The sequence below is a fragment of the Rhopalosiphum maidis genome, chromosome 3, assembly GCF_003676215.2.
Source record: "Rhopalosiphum maidis isolate BTI-1 chromosome 3, ASM367621v3, whole genome shotgun sequence".
NCBI classification, from domain to species: domain Eukaryota; kingdom Metazoa; phylum Arthropoda; class Insecta; order Hemiptera; family Aphididae; genus Rhopalosiphum; species Rhopalosiphum maidis.
The window spans coordinates 52,692,066-52,716,097 of NC_040879.1; the positions used below are offsets into that span (position 1 = coordinate 52,692,066).

Sequence of the window (24,032 nt, forward strand, 5' to 3'; positions counted from 1 at the left end):
CACCGAATGATAACTAATAACTATAAATACCTTGATTGCGTGGCGTGAAGATAAGATACAACGACGGCATGATGACGGCAATTGCACTTGACAGCAAGGCTGTAGCCAGCAAACAATTTGGGTGGGGAGGGTTGAGTATAAAAATGTCAGGCTGACTGTAACAATACTATAAATCATATTTTATAGTATTATTTGCAGTAACGTAGCGGCAGTTCCGCGGACGGCGAGGACGCAGGTCGCAGGTGCTCGTCGGACATAACTACAGTCATAACGCGGCACCCGACGTTGTTTGCGCCGCGAACAACTGATCCGCGATTGGGCACGGAACGTAGTGATTTAAAGTTCAGATTTGCGTGGAAAAACATTAAGAGGACGTGATACACATACAATTTAAGCGTCAAAATACGTTTACCGCAGGACAAAAGTATTCAGTTTTCAGTGTATTCATAATGAAAGGTCAATTTTTTTTTATAGAAGAGAACATTATTTGCGATGTAGTGATTTTTGTTTTTTACTAACATAAACGAATGTCATGTAATTCATCTGTTAACGTATGTAAAATTTCAAGTTTTTTAATTAGTTATAAAAAGCTATTGAGATGTGTTATCGAATAAATAAAAAAGCTGTATAATAGATAATTTTCTCTTCTTGAAGAAAAAAAAAGAGTCTCTACTGTGAATTCACACTAAATAGCTTTATTCCGCGCAAAATGCTAAAATAGTATAAACATCGTAGAAAAATCACTCGTTATTATCACAATAACAGTAACAACGTACATTTTTTCAACTTTGGAGTGATCTATATTATCTGAATTATATTTGTGTAGTATTAGTATACTCACAGATTCCGACCTTGTTCGTTGTCATTAATGGTTTTTATAATATGAATGTGTCTTTCAAATATATTTTCGTTTACGTGTTTTCTATACATCACAGCTGAATCTAAAAAAAATAACAGTTACAAATTATCAATCGTGGAGACCTAAGAATGTACTTCTTACAAAAATCGAACCAAACATCAATCAACTTCTAGCAAAACACCAGACATATCCATTTCATTAAGATAGGTACCTTTTTTTATTTGTTTTAATTATAATAAAAGTAATATAAGATTTACTTATTTGTAAAAAATAAACAATTGTTTCATTGCATACTTTTGTTGGTATCAATACATTTTATTGAAGAAGGGTGTCTGACGGATTTTTTTTTTGAAGTGGGTGGAAAGATAATAAATTTGGGAACCACTGATATACATCAAAGCTACTTTTTTGGTATTTATTTAATAATAATATGTGTTGTTTTATTTTATCCTTACTGGCCAATACTAGTGATAATGTGGTTTCGATGTTTACATTTATATCGATACTGTTATAAACATACTTATTATGACTTAATATTTAAAATTTAGTTACGTTATAATGTTTTATTACATACATATTATTTTTGATTGAGGCTTTGATAAAATGGACAGTTGTAAGTAGAAAACACTTATTATATACTATATAACAATATATATGTATATATATAATAATCATTGAAATTGTTTTGATTGTATTCAAAATGACACACACACACACACATATATATACATATATAATTGAAAGCTCACAAATTATTTAACTTAATAAAGTAATATTTTTGTATAAAATTGGCTAATAAATATAATATACTTATTAATGTTCACATTAGCAGAGTAGATAAGAATATAGATAGTTATGGACAAACGTAAATTGCGCCCGATACTTTACAGGTATAAATTGTTATAAGCAAAAGCCAAATAGGTATAAATTTCTATGACTGTATGTAGTAAATTGCGCCCCAAAGAAATATTATTTTTATGATAGTAATTCAGAATTATCCAAAGGACATCACTGGGAGGTGATTATCACTATCCTCCAAAAAGTTGCTTGTTGCTTAGTTTGCTTGAAATAAATAAATTGCCTAGTTAATAAAAATTGAAAAAATTAATTTTTTTTTAAGTTAGATTAATTTATACAGTAAATAATAATAAACAAATCAGGTAAATTATATAATATAGAGTTAATAGTAAATACTAAATGCAGTTCGTATATCCATTTTGTCGTGTGGTGCGAAGAAAACGTACAAAAAATATTAGTAGTCGTAATATACCTATATAAAGTCATTGTATCGCTGTTAATACCTACCTATCATAACGATTTTAAACACGTTTATACATTTATTGGTGTAAAAACAGAACGATAAATGAATAAATGTACAATTGTTTAAGACAGATATTGATGAATTCAATGTCACTTGGATAGTTGGATATTATGAGCGTAATTTACTACATAGAAATTTATACTTGTAAAATACCGGACGCAATTTACTATACTATTTTCACTACTTGTTCATTGTGGTCACAATTTACAATCGCCCATAGTTATGACCCGGACTAAGAATTGAATGCACTAAAAAACTTGAAAGTATACGTATAATTATGCAATGAAAATAGGGAAATACTTTCTAAAAAATATCATGAACAGTCAGATATACCAAAATAAGTAAAAGCATGCAGCCAACAAATAATAAATGTATAATAAATTTGTAAGATAACTCAAAATATATGAATTGAATAGAATTAATAAAAAAAAATATGTCAGTCATTAAAAATCTATGAAAATTATTTGTCCCAAGAATTTATAAAATGAAATCGATAATATGATTAACGGGCTTTTAACATGGATTTCGGTACCTTAGATTCTAGAACCTAACAGGGTTGTTTCAAAGCAAAAATATGTTATTTTACCTAAAAAAATAATATTTAAATCGTGTTAATTGTTAATTATGTCATATTAAAAAACTTAATAAAAACGCTATAGGTAATCATATTTTTTTCTAATAAAAACCTTTAAAACAAAATGTTTATGTAAATGATGATCCGAACAAATATATTATTAGTGTCTAAAATATGCTAATATGGAATTACAATTTCGTTTTTAGAATGATAATATCTTGAATCAATCTTACATTTCACTTATTTTGATAAATAAGTGAATGAATAATATAAATAAAAAAATAAATAAATAATAATAATAAATAATTATTATAATAATTATAATTATTATAATAATAATAATTAATAATTTTAATGAATTTCATTGATAAGCAAAATCATTAAATTTATAGTCCTGATTTATTATAATGATACTCTATACTCAAATATCTATATCATGGGTCACCAAATGGCAGCCCACGAACAAATTTTATCCGGCCCATAGATAAATAATAAATAACACATATTACGACAATATTATAATATGTATTATTGTTGTAAATGATTATTTTTTCTTAAATATTATTGGTTTTAAAATAATGTAAATATGTATTTAGAATTTCGATTGCCCGCAAAAAATATTAATTGGTGACCCTGATCTATATTGTTTGTATTTTCTGTTAAAGGGAAAAAAGATAATGGAGAAACTTAGTTTACCATAACATTTTTATGGACCTGTATCATGTTTTCAACTATTTAATTGTTGTATTTAGTTAAATTAATCATCAGTTAGTAATTTAGTATCTGTAACTTTTATTTTTATAGTAATTAAAAATTTTAAAAATATTTTGTTTATTAAGTATACTCAAAGACTTAAATTGTATTTCGAAAATAGATTTTTTCTTGTATTTTTAAATGATAAGAATTACTTATCATAAATTATTATCTTAAAACAGGAATTTAAATGTAATCATTAAAATATTTAAATACAAATATACATATATTCATATATATATTAATGAAAATATATCATTAATACTATGTTTAAAAGTATTAAGCTAATCTATAATTTATAAAAATTATAATTAAAAAAATAATATGTTATAAATAATAATAATTATTAATGACTTGTGTTCATTGTATATTTTAGATCCATCCTACACAAACGCAATACGATTGACTCTTCTAAAAGGTAAAATCTTTCATTTACATAATAATACCTATCAGTGCCGCGCTAAGCTATGTTGCCGCCCCGGGATAAATTAAAATAAGCCGCCCTTAATAAATTACAATTCAAAAATTTGCCGCCCCATCAAACATTATAAAATTTGCCACCCCGGGCCAATTGCATCCCCTTGCCAACCGTTAAACGCGGCTCTGATACCTATAATATATTTTAATTATTAATATAATGTGCCTCTATTACACATTGCAGTTTGTATCGAAATATATTATAAGAGTAATCAAATAATTGCATTGTAGGTACCTATCTGGTAGTTGGAATGAGTATGAACTTGTTATAAATAGGGCTCGGAAGCTGTATTTTTTTTTTGTTTTTTTGGAACTGTGTTTAATTAGCATGTGAATCTGAACAACTAATTTTTATTTTGCATTTTTTGGGGTTTATTACTTTTTAAGTCATTTTTTGACATTTTTGTTCATTTTCCCAAATGTTTAGTCATTTTTACCGATTTCGCATTTGTTCAATTCTTATCGACCATTATGCCGATAACTTACTTAAAACGTTTACTGTATTTGTAATTTTTTTATTTAATATTTAAGGACATTTTTTTAATTTCTATGTAATATTTTGAGTAATTTGTAAGCTTTGATAAAGGTATATAGAATTGTATAGTAAAATAGAATACAATTTAAAAAAAATATATATTTTTATAAATTTAAAATAAATAATTATAATGTTTTTAGGTCATTTTTTAATGTTTTTAAGATCATCAACTTCCGAGCCCTAGTAATAACCAATATATACCAATTGCTACATGCAAATATGACGTGTATGATAAATATATTATTACTTTAATTCAAAAATTAAAGTTTTTAGTAAGTACATACATTTCCAAAAAATTATTTAGTTAATTTAAAAATTATTGTTACCATTCGGAATATTATAGTTGTTTAATTAATTAAAAGTGAATTGTTAAAATATATGCACCATTTTATTTTTTATTTTAGGTCAAGATGATGTAAGAGTATATACCGATCAGATTGATGCATTGGTAAAAGATTTTCATGAAAATGGTCCTGGTTCTGTGAATGAAAATTTAGATTTAGGTCTCCAAATGCTCGAAGTAAGATTTTATTAGATGCTCAAAAATAGATAGGTATAAAATTATGTATAGGTAACATCATAATTACTTCTCAAAGGTAATTTATTTATTATTTTTTTTTTGTGAAAGATTCAATCCTTTACTTTATGGTTGTTAACTATTATAAGTTAATATAAAATAGACATTTGATGTATTTAACTTAAAAAGTTAAGTTTATTGAAAAAAGTATGATTAAAAAAAAAAATATACGTATTTGTATATATTATTTATATGAATATATTTATATTTAATGAATGTGTACATATGGTGATCAAATATATTTTACCATATGTTTTTTGAAAGCTGAGAATTTACGACTAAACAATTTTAAAATTAAAATTAAATTAATAATAAATAAGTTTCTTAAATTCGTTACCTTTTTTGAAACTAACTTTTAATTTAACAAGTTACTTCTATATCATATAAAAATTTTTATTAATTTAAAATTAATAGTTTATTTATTCGTTTTTTTTTGTACCGCTGCTTTCACATTACTGCATTAGAGATAAATTAGATATACGGTTATTAAATAACCGAATCATATAAATCATAAATAATATAAATATAGTCTTAAGGTATACAGGAAATTCTAAAAAAAAGTAAAATGTAAAGATAACATAAAAAGTTTGCGTTTGGTAAGAAGGGCTTGGGAGTTGTAGACGTTGCATATTATTCTATATACGATAGACAAAGCTGGAAATACAAGTATGAACTACACAATTTTAAGTTTTAAAATAAAAAATGGAAAATGCATTTTTTCATACTTTGTTAATTTTAGGGAAAAAGTGCATATTAGTTCATAGATTTGTATACAGGAACTAAATTCTGTATTGTATAATATACACTATAACATATTGAATATATTAGGATAATCCTTGGTATAATCAAAATGTTGTGAAGATTAGGTTAGGTTAACAGAAGTGTTATTGCTTTCTGTCGTCTTTAATGTTCTTATGATACATTTTTATTTTGGGTGTATATTTTCAATTTTGAAATTGTTGTAATTGATAACATCGACATTTGTATTAAACCTATAATGTAGTCATGCGCGCATGCAGTTATGATATATTAATATAATAATATATAATTATTATTTATGGTGTACGATTATCGGATTATTATAACGTTTATAACTTATAATAAATTAGGGCCCGGGAGTTGTATAAGAGTTGCATATTGTTTTATATGTTCTCGATGTATCGTAGATCAAGCTAGAATTTGAAGGTTAGGTTAAGATGGCAAGTTTAAAAAAAATATTTTGTCAATTTTAAAGAAAAAGTAGGTATTTTAGTAATTTTCAAACGCTTATTAAGCCTATTTAATATTTTTTAAAAAAAATGATTTATTAGAATTTCTTGTATTTTAAATAATATTGAATATAAAACTCAATATTATTTTACATAGGTATTTATTAGGTTTGTTCGTTTTAAAAATTTATGTTAATACTATAATGTGGTGGAAGTACGGGTATGGACGGTGTGATGTGTGGTGTGCCAATTTAAAACAAACGTTTCAGGTGTAGGAATTTGTTTAAATCGGAAATTAAATACATTAATGTCGGCATGTGGCGACTAAACTCACACTATTTCAAAACAAACAGTGTGTATGCTGATACTTTTCCAAAACAAACGCTTCAGTGTATACTATTATTGAAAAAGTGTACACTTTTTTTCAAAATGAACAAAGCTAATGTCAACGAATACTAATTTTACGATGTGATTAATCTATGTCGCGTTAATATGCCAAAATATCATTTTATAAGTTATTAGTTATCGACTTAACGTATTATAATACGATATATTTATTGCTTATTCGTTTGTAAATTTATCGTACCTTATAGACGTTTTACTGTATTTTTCAATTTAAAAAGATTTTTTTTGGGCATTTCGAACAACTTTTTTGCATATTTAACATTTTTTATGTATATTCATGCATATTTGCATACATATTTTGCCTGTTATGCTCCTATAATTTTTTAGCCCTTGTAATAAGTATACAATATGTCGATGATCTCTTTAAACTTGTATATATTTATAAATATAAATAATATTTGGAAGATAATTATTTGCTAATAATATCTAATAAACGGATAAGTTTATGCTATTTGTTCGTATACCTAATCAGTGTATAATATTTTTATAAAACTTACTATAAAGTTAAAAAATGACTAGTCGTTTTACTCTATAAATGTCTGCGAGGGAAAATTTGATTAGAAATAATTTATTGTCCTCCTTAAATAGTAATTCTGTGCGTTATATATGAGCATAAAACCCCATGCTTGAAAAATATCCAAATTCATCTACATATTTTAAATAGGTATACTAATTTTTTTTATCGATTTAATTACAAACTTTATTTTTAATTAAGTTATATTTTTACTTAGTTAATTATGTGATCTTTTAATTTAATGGAGTTCTGAAAAATAGATTAGTTAATTTTTAGCTTAACTTAATTTTTCTTGTATAGAAACTATTTCTTTTATATATTTCTACTATTTCTTATATATTAACTCAACAAGTTATTAAATACTTTATTAACTAGCCCATCATTGCATTTTACTTCCTTTTTGTAAAAAATGTTTACCATTTAATACCAATTTATATGTATAAAAAACATAATATATAATTTGTATCGTAATATATTAGGAATACGATGAAAAATTTAAATTATTACTTGCCGATAAAAATGTAATGAAGAACACATCGGCATTGTTTGAAATGCCGCAAGAATCTTTCACGCTTCTCGACGTTACATATCAAGAGTACCATAACTTGTGCTTAATTTATGATTTATATTCACGTCAAAAAAGAGCAAGAGATGATTGGTCTAAAACGCTGTGGTCAGAATTAAAACCACAGTTATTATTAGAGGGCATGGACAATTTTATTAAAGAGTTTAAACAACTTTCTAAAGAATGTCGTTCAGTACCCGTTGGGTTGGTCTTAAACGTACAAATGAAAAAATTTAAAAATTCCATTCCATTATTTATTGAGCTAAAAAACGATGCAATGAAAGAAATGCATTGGAAAAAGCTAATGGACCAAACTGGTGACTACAATGCGCGTAGAAGTAAAAACACTGTTAAATATTTATGTAATTATTTTTATTGTTTTAAAAGGTCAATATTTCGATATGGATCCTGAAGTATTAACGTTAGAAAATATTTTCAATATGGATTTAGCTCGTTATAAAGACACATGTTTGGAAATTGTTGCTAATTCAGTAAAAGAACTGAGTATTGAACGTAGTATCAATGACGTTGAAAAAGTATTTATTAATTTTGTATTATAATCAACAACAACAATAAATGCATGTCAATAAAATATAATAAAATATATTAAGTAGCGAATGCAAAAATACACATAACTATGAATAACTACTGAATTTTATTAAATAAAAACAATCATATATATTTTTTGTTGCTATTATCATAATATATATCATATTATTTTAATATATTAAAAAAAATCAAAAAGTTGGTTATTAGGTCTCTGTATATATGAATACATAGATTAGTAATTTTTATTTTTTATACTGATTCACTTAAAATGTCGATGTCGAATATTACCATTATTTGCATAAAAAAAATATGATGAAATTATTTGGATTAGTACTGTTGGTACCTAGAAGAAATTTGCAATTAATTTTAATTAAATTATTGTAAATTTTAAGTTGACATATATATTGAAAAATTATTTGTTTGTGTATACGTAACTAACTATAATTATTTCTGTCAATAGACCTGGGAAATTACGAATTTGGCTATTGTCGAGTATATAAAAAATGATACTATTCGAGGAATAATTTTGGGAGATTTATCAGAAGTTTTTCAATTGCTTGAAGATAATATAATGACTCTTCAAAGCATGGCTGGTTCTCAGTACATAAAATATTATTAAATTAAATTAGAATTTATTAACCGAGTTTTACTCATATGTAGGTTTATTGGTCCATTTCGATCGGTAGTAGATAAATGGGATAAAGATCTAACATTTATAATAAGTATTCTTACCGTATGGAATTTAGTGCAATCAAAATGGATGTATTTAGAAGAAATATTTCTTGATGAAAAATTTCGAATACAATTGCCAAATGAAGCATTGAAATTTGATGGCCTAAATCAAAAATTTAAAGATATTATGAAAAACACATTAAAAAATCCTAAAATAATTACGTTTAGTGAAATGCCAGAATTATTAATAGAACTAAAAAGTTTATTTGAAGGGCTTGAAACATGTCAAAAAATGCTAAATAAATATTTAGAAACGAAACGAAACTCTTTTCCAAGGTTCTATTTTTTATCTGATAACGAACTATTATTAATTTTGGGTAATACTAATCCTAATGGCGTTCAAGAACATATTGTAAAGATGTATGATAATGTGGGAAGCTTAATTTTTGTAAATGATTCTCGTGCTAATACATTAGTAAACGGTATGGTTTCGTGTGAAAAGGAAATAATGCCATTTAAGAGTCAAGTGATGATCGATGGATCAGTTGAAATTTGGATGTATAGCGTGTTAATAGAAATGTGGAGATCTAATAAGTATTTAATAAAAAAATCAATACTTGAATACGGAAATACCACTGGATCTAGATGTGAATGGATGATGAAGTATCAAGGACAGATGTGTTTAGCGGCAAATAGTGTGTGGTGGACAGCAGAAGTTGAAAACGTTTTTTCGGAAATAAAAAAAGTATGTAATGAAATGTGTTGTTAATTTTAGAACAATAGTTTTATTATTTTAGGGGAATGTCAATGCAATGAAAAGTTATTTGGAAAAATTAAATCAACAAATGGACGAATTGATTATACAAGTGAGAGGGGAATTAATATCAAACGATCGAAAAAAATTTAACACAGTTCTAATCGTCGATGTTCACGCCAGAGATGTAATTGAAAATTTAGTTCGAGATGGCATTGTAAAAAGTCAAGAATTTGATTGGGAGAGTCAGCTAAGATTTTACTGGAAAAAGGATGTTAATAATTTAATCATCGATCAGTGTTCAGGGACATTTTCGTACGGATACGACTATATGGGGTTAAATGGACGTTTGGTTATAACACCATTAACAGATCGAATTTATTTGACAATAACTCAAGCACTTTCAATGCAATTAGGTTGTGCACCTGCTGGTAAATTAAAACAAAACTAAAAACAACGACTTAAATTCCATTAAAAGTTTAATTTTATTTTTTTAGGTCCTGCTGGTACCGGGAAAACTGAAACAGTTAAAGATTTAGCGAAGGCATTAGGAATATTATGCATGGTTACCAATTGCGGAGAAGGAATGGACTTTCAAGCATTTGGTATGATATTGGATGGATTATGTCAATGTGGAGCATGGGGTTGTTTCGATGAATTTAATCGAATCGATATTTCGGTTCTGTCTGTCATCTCGACGCAATTAGGCACAATTAGAAACGCATTAGTCGAAAAAAAAGAAATGTTTTTTGTAAGAAATATATTATTTAAGTATTTTTTTCGACATAATATAATTCGTGTAATTTAGTTTAGGGGTAGATATACCGTCATCGACAATAAGGTTGGGATATTTATTACAATGAATCCTGGTTACGCAGGCCGTACCGAATTACCAGAAACTGTGAAAACATTATTCAGACCAGTCATATGTGTACTACCCGATTTAGAACTAATTTGCTTAATTATGTTATTTTCGGAAGGATTTTTAAATGCTAAAATATTAGCAAAAAAAATGTCTGTATTGTATAGTTTAGCTCGTGAACAATTATCAAAACAATCACATTATGATTTTGGCTTGAGAGCATTAAAATCTGTGCTTGTTATCGCTGGAGAATTAAAACGAAATTCGCCAGAGCTTGATGAAAATGTAGTACTCATGAGAGCGCTGAGGTTAGTAAATTAATGAAAATGAAAATTAATTGAAAATGATCACTCTTTTATCGTAATGTTTATACTTATTATTAATTATATAATTATTTTGATAATTAAATTTGTATTGTGTACAATAATATAGTCAAAGAAGTTATTTTATTTTATAGAGATATGAACTTACCTAAATTTGTATATGACGATGTGCCACTGTTTTTGGGACTTATTACGGATTTATTTCCCGGTCTTAAGTGTCATCGAATAACGTATCCTCAATTGAATAATGCAATCGAGGAAGAATTACGAAAAAAGAATTATTTACCATTAGAAAACCAGGTTATATATTTTTATTGTAAATATTTAAAAGTTATAAAAATTATCATATCCGACTCATAGTTTTATTTTATATATGGAATTAACCATTTTCTTAGATGGATAAAGTTACTCAATTATATGAAACAATGATGACAAGACATTCAACCATGATTGTAGGGCCTACTGGAGGTGGAAAAACCGTAGTTATTAATACGCTAGTTAGTGCCCAGACTTCACTTGGGCTACCAACAACACTGTATACATTGAATCCTAAAGTACTTATTCAAATATGTATTTCCTATCAATGTATCTTAAAACAAAACAAAATTGCAGGCTTGTACAGTAGTCGAACTATATGGTTTTTTTAATCTCGTCACTAGAGATTGGACAGATGGACTTCTTTCAAATATATTTCGTGAAATTAACAAACCTATACCAGAAGATAAACCAGAAAGAAGGTATATACTGTTTGATGGTGATGTAGATGCTTTATGGATAGAAAATATGAACTCAGTTATGGATGATAATAAACTTTTAACATTAGCAAATGGTGAACGTATACGATTGCTACCTCATTGCGCGTTATTATTTGAAGTTAATACATTATTTTAACATAATTTATTAAGATAATAGACATTTAACATAATAATTATCTTTAGGTAGGTGACTTAAGGTATGCTTCACCTGCTACGGTCTCCAGAGCCGGTATGGTATATGTAGATCCTAAAAATCTTGGATATATTCCATATTGGAGTAAATTCTTATTAAGCAGGAGATTAATTGATAGAGAACCTTTAAATATACTATTTGAAAAATATGTACCGGTTATTTTGGATCGTATATTCGATGGTAATTACGGATTCGAAATGTTCAGTCCATTAAAGTTAATCATATTTCAGACTAAATTAAATTTGGTATGAATAATACAATTGTTTTATAGTTGTGTTTATTTTATAAATTAATTATGGTTATAATAGTATAATAATATATTTATGTTTAGGTTACCCAAATGTGTTATATTTTAGATGCAGTCTTAAACAATGATACGGATCAAATTACTGAAATATCGTCGAATAATACACCAAGTTCAATCGATGATTTACCTATATCTATTGAAGTAACTGATGAAATGGAAGCAATATTCATTTCAGCTATTTATTCTTCATTAGGGGCACCAATAGAAGGCAACTCTCGATTAATATTTGACGAATTCGTAAAAAAAATTACAGGATTCATTAAAATGGACGATTCTCCGTCAAAACGAGCTTCTTTTAGTAAGTGATTTATTTCATTTTTTATAGGGCAATACAAATAATTAACTTCTCAATTATCAAAGTCAAGTGTTTTATATTGCTTTTCCAACATTAGAACATGTCTGGAAAATATGTCTTATATTATGTACTATTTATATAATATAATTAAATAGATTTTAGAAAAAATAGTACTTTTTAATACTACTTTTATTTTTCAATCGATTTGTGCTTCAAATTACCCAAGGAACAAAACGAAAAAGTTTCTAGTTATTAAAATTGATAAAAACATTTTGATGTAACATTGTTAAAATATAGTTTAAAAGTATTATAAAACAAATACGTGATCCAGAGCTTTATAATCCATTTTATAAGAAACAAATTTTCTATTATTTTGCCATACCTTTGAACAAACTTTTCCTAAAATTCATGCAAAGAATAAAAAAAAAAAAAAATAGTTAAGATTAATTTAATAAAACATTTAAAATAAGTTTTCTATATGATTGAAAAAGAATCATCGACGGATATAGTTATTTTTGTTATAAAACTTTCTTTCAAAATTCTTTTGGATGAAAATATAAATAAAATTAATAAATAAACTAGTTTACGATCAATTCAATTTAATTACATATGTTTAATGGCTAATATTAATTTATATATAACAAGGTAAATAACCTAATTTTTATTAACATGCTTTTTAAAAGGTACCTTTTTAACTAAAATATATTTATTTTTTCATCAAAATGTTCAATGTGAAACATGTTACACATTAAACCTTAAACATGAATTATTAAATAACTTATAAATCATCATAATATTAAAACCTTAAAATGAATTTTATAAATAGATACTATTAGTTAGTACACTATAAATGTAAAAATGAATATAACTTTTCTAAAAATATAAATGTATTTAAACAGAATTCATTCCTATTCACGAAGAAACCTGGTATGAATATTATTTAGATATTGATAAACAAATTTGGGTGCCATGGAACACTCTTGTACCTAATTATGAGCATAATCCAACTATTAAATTCAACGAAATATTAGTGCCAACTGTTGATTCTACTCGAATCACATGGTTACTAAATCTCATGACTGATGTAAAACGCCCAGTGATTCTAATTGGAGAAACAGGAACTTCAAAAACAGCAACAATGCAAAACTTTTTAAGAACGCTAGACGCTAATCAATTTGTACTTATTGCTCGATCAAACTTTACTATATATACATTTGTATTTGTATTTTATTTGTTTATAGATGCAAACAAATTTAAATTTTTCTTCTAGAACAACTTCTTTAGATGTACAAATGATCTTAGAAGCAAATGTTGCAAAGCGAAACAAAAACATATATGGACCCCCAATTGGTAAAAAACTAGTTTGCTTTGTGGACGATATGAATATGCCTCAAGTCGATACTTATGGTACTCAACAACCAATAGCGCTATTGAAATTATTTTTGGAATCAGGAGGCATGTATGATCGTGGTAAAGAATTATTATGGAAGTCACTAATTGAAATTTGTGAGTCAATTTTCTATTCAAATTAAGTTAATTATATTTAAACATATTTTTTTAATATTTTTAAGATTTGTATGCAGCTATGGGTAAACCTGGTAGTGGTAGAAATGAAGTAGATCCAAGATTTATTTCAATGTTTTCAGTTTATTGTATGGCATTTCCTTCAGATGATACAATAAATCATATATTTAATTCAATTCTTACGGGACATACACAACATTTTAACGAAGATATCAAAAGAATTGTTCCGATTATCTTAGAAATGACTTTAAGATTATACAAGGTATAATCATTTATTAGTATAATTTAAACTAATATAATTATAAGTCTTAGAATAATTTAATAATAATCAAATACGAACAACATTTTAATAATTTTTTTTTAGATTACATTAGCAGAACTTCCACCTACTCCTAATAAATTCCATTACATATTTAACCTTCGGGATTTAAGTAGGATAATTAATGGAATGCTTTTCACAAATCCAACGATATTTAATAATATTTTGAGTTTTGTTAGAGTATGGAGAAATGAATTTACTCGTGTAATATGTGACAGATTTAACAGCGAGCAGGTAGTCTATCTATTTATTTATTAAGTATTAGTAAATATATTTTGATTGTTCAAAGGATGAACAATTAATAACAATGCGACTAGAAGAAACGTTAGGAATTTTTTTTCCAAATGAAAAGGATGAAGTTTTAATAAATCCATTAATTTTTGGTGATTTTAAATATGCTTTAAACGAAGATATCCCGATTAAACTATATGAAGATTATCAAACGTATGAAGCTGTACTGAATATGTTTGTTGAAGTAACATTAATTCAGCAATAGTTATAAAAATATTGTCTAAACAAAAATATAATTTTAGATTTTAGCAGAATATAACGAACAAAACCAAAAAATTGACATGGTATTATTTGACATGGCATTAGAACATTTAACTAGAATTCATAGAGTACTGAAAATGGATACAGGGCATATCATGCTCATTGGTGTAGGTGGTAGCGGTAAAGCATTGATGACTAAATTAGCAGCTTTTACTGCCGGTATAATTTTGGATAAAACGTTTTTTTGTTTAAGCAATAATATTGTTTTCTACCGTTTTTAGGATGTGAAATATTTTCTATCATTATAAGCCGGGGATATAATGAAACTGCATTCAAAGAAGATTTAAAAAAATTATTTATAATGTTAGGCGTTGAAAATAAACGTTTAGTATTTTTTTTAACCCAGTCTCAAATTTCCGAAGAAAGTATGTATACTTACCTAAAACATAATGAATTATTATAATATATATATGTGTGTGTTTAATATAACCAAAAAATGCATTATTAAAGGTTTTTTGGAAACAATCAATAATATATTAATGGTTGGAACCGTACAAGCATTGTATACAGAAGATGAAAAAAGTGGAATAGCAAATGAAGTTAGAAATACTGCTAGTAATGCTGGTTATGAAAATACCAAGTAAATTAATCCTAAGACAGAAAAAGAATGAAAAGTTTAATATATATAATCGAGGAAAATATAAATAAACTAGGTAGGTAGCTATTTATTATTATACTGATTACAGGGATGGTGGTTGGAAATATTTTATGAAAACATGCGTGAACAATCTTCATGTAGTACTCTCTATGTCACCTGGAGATGAACTCAGAGAAAGATGTCGAAATTTTCCTGGCTTAGTAAACAAAACATACATTAATTGGATTTTTCCCTGGCCAGATCAGGCTTTGCTTGCTGTTGCGCAATCATTCATAAACAAAGTAGGTGATATATATAAATTAACTAATCTTTAAAACTAAACGATTGATACTTTTAAGGCACATTCAATACCCCAAGATTACAAACAAACCATCACAAACCATATTGTTTATACGCATAAAACAATGAGTGTTTATACTAATGATTTTTTGGTAAAATTAAAACGCAAAAATTATTTGACTCCCACACATTATCTAGACTATATAAATGTATATTTAAATTTAATTGATGAAAAATCTACTATTATTGCACGCCAAGTAATTATAAGTGTACAGAATTATAAACTGTTACTATACTCTGTCTTAATGTAGAATACACCTGGCGGCGCGCATCTCACATATAAGGGGGCATAAGTAGTGACCATTGGAAGGGAAAAATAGTGCTCAGAACTGGTGTATTCTACTTTGAGACAGAATATACGTTAAATGTATAATTTTAAAAATATTTTAATGTATAGTGTGAAAGATTATTGGTTGGTCTTCGAAAAATTGATGAAGCTACAGAACAATTAATAATACTTAACGAACAGCTAGAAATACAAAAAGTTGTTGTAGCCGAGAAAACATTAGCGTGTGAACTTATTTTACAAGAAATTTCAGAAGGTATTTAAATAATTAATATTAAATGATTAAAATGACTTACATAATGATTAATATTAACTATAATAGTCACAAATACTTACACATTCAGACTAACAACATTGTGTTTGAAATGCTAAACCCTATAGTAATCAGATGTTATAAAATAAATTATAGGTCACCCAAATTATATAATCTCTTAAAATTTATCGAAATATTATGTCTACTAACTATGGTGACATTGGTTGATGGGAAGGAGGTTGGTGCATATTTAAATATTAAACCGTGTTTCATATATTCCTTTTGTTCTTTAATAGCTTCTAAAACAGCAAATACAAAAAAAGAAATTGTTGTTGAAAAGACAATTGAAAGTAAAGAAGCTGGTAAAAGAATAGCCATTGAGAAAGATGAAGCTCAAGAAATACTAAGCCAAGCATTACCAGCATTAATTTCTGCAAAGGAAGCGTTAAACAATTTAAATAAAAACGATATAACAGAAATAAGGTCATTCGCTACACCACCTGAACCTGTACAAGTAGTGACCGAATGTGTGGCATTAATTCTTGGTTATAAAGAAGTTAATTGGAAAGTTTCAAAACAAATGATGTCTGATCCAAAATTCTTAAATACATTGAAAGGATTGAATGCTGACGAAATTACTCCAAAACTACAATCTCAAGTCCGGACGAAACTAAAGGTATGATCAATATACCAATATATATATAGACTGGAGTAATATACTTTTTACTATTCTTATAAACAGACATCTAAAAAAATTGCCATTATGCAAGATATCAGTAAAGCAGGATATGGATTACTGTGTTTTGTTGATGCGGTTCTGAAATACTGTGTTGTGTTTAAAGAAGTTAAACCAAAACAAGATAAACTGAAAGAACTTGAAAAAGACTATGAACTAGTTCGTACTAACTTAAGCTTTTATAGAAGTTATAATTTATTAGGGTCAAAACTAAAAGTTCTATCACAAATTATAAAATCCAATAGAGCAATTAATAATGTAAAACAATATATATTATATTTTCTTTCGCAATGAATATTAAACTTAATAATTAACGAAGTCATTCTACGTCAAGATAAATTTAAAGTATAAAAAACGGTGATGTAATTTCTTCGGTTTAGGACCAAAAAGTTCTACTGATGGAATATTTTTAAATTATTTTTTTTCACTTAGTTAGAAGTTTTCTGTTTTGAATAAATGTTTCCGGGAAACAAAATTAGGTTATATATTATAAAACAATATGATAGTGATGTTAAAACTAAATTGAAGTGATAATTGATTATAGTATTATTTGAAGATTTTTTTTATTTTGTTGATAAATAATTATAGATATTTATATATTGTATTTAGCATTATATTATTATTCGTACAACAAGCATTTATTGTCTTCGTTTACCATATTTTGTTTCATTTATCATTAAGGTAACTAAGCAGCTTGCTCATCTCAATAAGGAATTGAATGACATAATGTCTACGCTAGATAAATTGAATGAAAAGTATAAAAATGCAATGACCGAACGTACTATTATTCAAGAAGAAAAAGATCTTATGGAACGTAGATTAATTGCAGCTGATAAATTGATTAAAGGGTTAAGTTCAGAAAACACTAGATGGAAGAACGAATTAGTCGATTTGGAAGAGTATAAGAAAAAAATATTCGGAAACTGTTTGATGAGTTCGTCATTCTTAGCTTATACTGCACCATTTTCGTATGAATTTCGTGTTGATATGTTGTTCAATAATTGGTTTCCAAGTATAATAGAAAGTAAAATACCGATAACTAATCCATTTAAAATTGAAATAGAACTTACTGACGAAGTTATGATTTCTATGTAATAATATAATAATAAAAATCTTTTTTATTTATTTATTTGTTTATTTAAATGTTCTTATTTTATAGATGGAATTCAGAAGGACTGCCATCTGATGATTTATCAATTCAAAATGGTATTCTTACAACAAGGGCGAGTAGATTTCCATTGTGTGTGGATCCACAACAACAGGTAATATAATCGGTACTTTAAAAAAATATATATTGATAATTTAAGTTAGTATTAAAAAACAACAGGCATTGAATTGGATAAAACAAAAAGAAGAACCAAATAGTCTAAAAACATTATCATTTAGCGATTCTGATTATTTGAAACACGTGGAAAATGCTATTGTTTACGGAACACCTGTACTTTTTCAAGATGTGGAGTACATAGATTCAATAATTGAAAATGTCTTGGAAAAAAATATAAAAAGTTAATATTGATTAATAATTATATTATTCAAATATTCAGATGAAGATGTTAATTATTTGTTTAGATATTTCTGGTCGAAAGTTTGTATTTTTGGGTAACAAAGAAGTAGATTATGATGAAAAATTTCGTATTTATCTAACTACAAAAATAGCAAATCCATTCTTTTCTCCATCGATTTATACAAAAGCAACTGTTATAAATTGCTTAATAACACAAAAAGTTATATACATTTATTTTAAACTAATAAAATGTGTTTTAAAATAATAATTATATTTAGGGGCTTGAAGATCAATTATTGGGTAATGTAGTTAAAAATGAAAGACCCGATTTAGAACAACAAAGTGATGAATTGGTTATGGAAATCAGCTCAAACAAAAGTCTATTAAAAAATCTTGAGGATTCTCTGCTTCGTGAACTGGCCTCGTCGTCAGGAAATATATTAGACAATATAGATTTGATAGAAACATTAGAAGAAACTAAATCAAAAGCAAGTGAAGTCATTGAAAAATTATCGTTAGCAACTACTACTGCAATAGAAATCGATGTACTTCGAAACCAATTTCGTTCAGCTGCAACTAGAGGAGCTATATTGTTCTTTGTGCTGTCAGATATGAGCACAATTAATGCAATGTATCAGAATTCGCTTTCTAGCTACCAAAACGTGTTCAAAACATCTCTAAAAAAAGCGATGCCACACAAGAAATTAAAAAAAAGACTAATGAACATTATTAATACTTTTACTGAAAATCTGTATAGATATGGATGTACAGGTTAATTTTTAAACTATACACTGTAAATCAAAAACAAATAATCGTTACATTTATTTAATTTTTGAATTAAGGTATTTTTGAAAGGCATAAACTTTTATTTTCATTTCAAATCGCAGTGAAACTTCAGATAAGTACAAACCATGTATCCAAATCTCAACTAGATTTTTTCATTAAAGGAAATGTTACATTAGATAAAAATCCAGAATATATAAATCCTATCAGTTGGTTGTCACCGCAAAACTGGAAAGATATTGTTAAATTAACTAAAGATTTTCCAGAAATTTTCCCTAATTTGAGTGAGAATGTAATAAATAATTTTACGGATTGGAAAAACTGGTATGATCTAGATATGCCAGAATCTACAGATCCACCTTATCCGTTTTCTGAATTACACGAACCCTTTTGTAAACTCATGTTATTACGATGTTTTCGAGTGGATCGCACCTATCAGGCTATTAGCAATTATATAGTCCTAGTGATGGACGAAATGTACATTACCACACCAACTATTGATTATGATGTGATATACTCACAAACTGAACCTCAAAATCCTGGTCTTTTTATTTTAAGTCCTGGATCCGATCCAACCCCTGACTTGATGAAACTTGCTGGTCGCTGTGGAGTTGCATCAAATGAATTTGAATTTTTATCACTCGGACAAGGACAGGAACAAGTAAATACTTAAAAATACATCATCAATAATTACTACCAAAATTTCAATATTTCAGATTGCACTTAAGTTTTTGAACTTAGCAATGAATGATGGTCATTGGTTAATGTTCCAAAATTGTCATTTATTGATAAATTTTCTATATGACCTTGAAAAGATATTGGATAGAACAAACAAAATTCATCCAGATTTTAGACTATGGTTAGCTACTGAAGCAACACCTTTTTTCCCCGTATCAGTATTACAAAGATCCTTAAAAGGTAAATTGTTTAAATTAATTTAATTCTATGTATTTAATTGACAAAATGTTTTAGTGGTCACTGAACCACCCAATGGGCTGAAATTAAATATTAGAAATACTTATACTAAATTGAAACAAGACACTTTGGACGAATGTGCTCACCCAGCATACAAATCATTAATATATGTTCTTGCATTTTTCCACGCAGTTGTTCAAGTAAATACATTTAAGCTATAAATATGTTTATAATTATAAATTTAATTATTGCAGGAGAGAAGAAAATACGATAAAATTGGTTGGAATATTGCTTATGATTTTAGCGAATCAGACTTTTCAGTTTGCGTGCAAATTTTGATTAATTATTTGAATAAAACTTTAGATGACGGTATAGATGCTCCATTGCCATGGGATACATTGAGGTATTTGATTGGAAATGTTATGTATGGTGGTCGCGTGATTGATAGTTATGACCAGAGAATTGTAAATACGTTTATGCAAGAATATTTTGGGCAATTTATACTTGATAAATTTCAAAAATTTTATTTCTATTATGATAAAAATGTTCAATATGAATTACCAATGGCTAAAATTAAAGAAGATTATTTAAGTTTGTCTTCTTGTAACATATATACACCCTACCTATATTATATTAAACTATTTTTAGACTCAATCGAGGAACTACCTATTATTTGTGGACCGGAGGTACTTGGTCTGCATTTTAATGCTGAGATGGGATATTTCACAAAAGCCTCAAAAAATATGTGGGATAATCTACTCAGATTACAACCACAGTCTGGTAAGCTGAAGAATTCATTATTGTGTACAGTTATTTAAATTAATATAGTTAACTAATTGAAAATAATGTACTTATGCATTTACGTTTAGAATCATCTGGCTCTGGAGAGAGTCGTGAAGAAATAATAGATTCTGTAGCTCAAGATATATTACAAAAATTACCAGATCTATACGTCATCAGAAATGTCAGAAAAATGTACGAACAAAACTTTACACCCAGTACTGTTGTCTTGCTCCAAGAATTAGAAAGATTCAATTTGCTGATAAAAAAAATTAGGGTCACATTATCAATGCTACAAAAAGTTAGTTTTTTAACTATATGTATACAATTTTTTGTAAATCAAATAAATCTAGAAATTTGTTTTAATTATATCATACAGGCTCTATTGGGTGAAATTGGAATGGATTCTGTTTTAGAAAGCGTTTCTTCGTCTTTATATAACGGCCAAATACCAACGGCTTGGATGAAATTGGCACCACAAACGTGTAAAAGCCTTGGTGGATGGATAGAACATTTCGTTTCAAGAACCGAACAGTATACAGAGTGGGTATGATACTTTTATTACTAAATAACAATAATAATAATAATAAGTAGTTAATGCTTAATGCTGGGTATTGATTATAATTACAGAGCTCGATTGGAGAACCTCTAGTTATATGGCTAGCTGGTCTTCATGTTCCTGGATCATATTTAACAGCAATCGTACAGATGGCGTGCAGAACGAATGGATGGTCATTAGATCATTCTACTTTATATACAACGGTTACTGAGTATACAGATAAAGACGATATCCAAAATTCACCAAATACGGTAAAATCTATATGTCGCCCATATAAATAAGGTATAACGTACTATTGAAATGACCACGGGTGTATGTTAATGCATTTCATTATTTTGTTACAGCCCTTGCACTGTTTACTTTTACAATTACAATTACAATATGATAGATTTAACATTATAATAAAGTAGGTAATACAAATAATTTTTAATTTCAGGGTTGTTATATAAGTGGAATATTTATTGAAGGAGCGCATTGGGATATGAACGCACAGTGTTTAGCTGTCTCAAAAACAAACGTATTGATCGAAAACTTACCAATCATCTTAATTGTTCCTATCGAAGCTACCAAGCTAAAATTACTAGTAACATACATAATAATGCCATTTACATAAAAAATAACTTAATTACCTGGTTGTAGTGTCTAATACAATTACAAATATATTAGAGGAAAGACTAGTTAGGTTAGGTCATAAAATATAACGGAATAAACGAAAAATCAGTTAATTGATTTGCTTACATTTATTGAGCATTATATAACATTATGTTCTGGGTCTAGGACTTTTCAGCGATAAAGACATAATACAAGTTAAAGTGAAAATTAAATATCTAAGGTTAAGTGAGTTAAATAACATTTTAAACAAAATAAATGCATACATTTATTTAGATGAAAAAAATTTTTAAATAATAATAATAAAATAAAATAATATAGATTAAAAAAAAAAACACCACCTTATGTAAAATTAATATAGTCAAGTATGTTATAATGAAATAGTTACAATTTTAGTCAATATTTTATTTTAATGCTGTATTATTAGATATTCCCCTGATAAATGTGGCCAATGTGGGAATATCATAAATCTATCGACTAATTTAAAAATACACTTGTCCGCGTCTAAATGTTTTAATATTTTCAGTGGACTATAACCAATTTACTCGTTACCGTTTCTGCTTGTAATTTATTAATTTTACATAAACTAGTTTTTTTTTTTAAATTTATATTATTTATTTTAATTATTATTATTTTTTAGAAATTTTTTTATTATTTAATTTTCACTTTAGCTTGTATTTTGTCTTTATCGCCAAAATGGCCGCGCCGAAGAGTCCCATTTCCTAGTTCTACATGATGATGTAACCGTATACACTACACATATTCAAGAATATCACGGGAAAAAGTTATTTCAAAAACAACGGCAATATTTTTTAACGAACAAAGGAATTCTGATAGCTTTTTATTCTATTATTTTCTGTAGGCTTATGGCTAAATGCCAGCTTATTATTTTCAAATAATATATACCATACCATTTAGTCGCTATTATAGTATTGTATGATACCATCGTTTTTCTTTCTATTTTCAGAACACTATTCGTACTCCGGTGTACACTACATCGCTGCGACGAAATGCAATGGGTATCGGTTTAGTATTTGAAGCAGATTTAAAAACATATATTCATGACAGTTTTTGGATTTTACAAGGCGTTTGCTTATTATTGAATGACGATTGATAATTATCAAAAGATATTCTCTTGTATAAATGTTATAATTTCATCATGTTATCAAAAGTAAAATAATATGATTAATATGAATCATGCTTTTCTGACTTTATAGTTTTAATAAGTGTATAAAGTTCATAATTTAGAAAACCCGCATGTCTTATTATTTTGTCACCGTCTTCCTGATGCATACTATACTGAAATATACGTTAGGTAGTTTCGATTTTGTGTAGTTTAACTTAAATATTAGAGTGTAATGACTTATTATCAAACTTAAAGGTAAGACAATTATTTGTAAATATTTATTGTGGTATAATATGCGTCAGTATGACGGAGATAACACATAAGACATCCTCTTAAATTATCGACAAAAAAATCTATCACCAATGCCATGGTTAAGTTAACAATTTACCAAAAATCTACATTATGTTATGAGAAACAATTGGTACCCAACTCACAGTACGTATCATATGTATTATTACGAATCGAATTTTCAGATTATCTTAAACTTAAATTAAAATTGTGTCTAGTTATATTATCATAACTTGCTTATGCTTACGTTGCGTAATAATTCCCTAGCTCTTTACAATTTTTATTTTGTTATTTTTATAAAATTTAAATAGGAAAATAAAAGGAAATATACATGTAATGAAACCTGTATTGATTAGTATACCT

General features: G+C 27.0%; 1 protein-coding gene across 1 annotated transcript; it reads left to right on the forward strand.

Annotated features, from left to right (window-relative positions):
• The first annotated feature begins 1,462 nt into the window (after nucleotides 1–1,462).
• LOC113557941 (dynein heavy chain 10, axonemal) lies at nucleotides 1,463–23,369 on the forward strand. The gene is made up of 42 exons (XM_026963479.1): nucleotides 1,463–1,472; nucleotides 4,924–5,039; nucleotides 7,754–8,105; nucleotides 8,176–8,324; nucleotides 8,798–8,937; nucleotides 8,998–9,754; nucleotides 9,807–10,194; nucleotides 10,261–10,514; nucleotides 10,572–10,933; nucleotides 11,083–11,248; nucleotides 11,344–11,502; nucleotides 11,561–11,821; nucleotides 11,887–12,141; nucleotides 12,228–12,501; nucleotides 13,398–13,675; nucleotides 13,740–14,004; nucleotides 14,070–14,284; nucleotides 14,387–14,575; nucleotides 14,631–14,816; nucleotides 14,875–15,052; nucleotides 15,115–15,258; nucleotides 15,344–15,473; nucleotides 15,580–15,772; nucleotides 15,830–16,027; nucleotides 16,228–16,372; nucleotides 16,666–17,045; nucleotides 17,112–17,264; nucleotides 17,787–18,196; nucleotides 18,265–18,367; nucleotides 18,433–18,610; nucleotides 18,675–18,829; nucleotides 18,888–19,380; nucleotides 19,452–20,053; nucleotides 20,109–20,310; nucleotides 20,365–20,507; nucleotides 20,562–20,898; nucleotides 20,956–21,087; nucleotides 21,177–21,388; nucleotides 21,467–21,634; nucleotides 21,718–21,897; nucleotides 22,083–22,229; nucleotides 23,223–23,369. Exons 1-42 carry the CDS (start codon nucleotides 1,463–1,465, stop codon nucleotides 23,367–23,369), a joined length of 9,906 nt encoding a protein of 3,301 aa, XP_026819280.1.
• The last annotated feature ends 663 nt before the right edge of the window (nucleotides 23,370–24,032 follow it).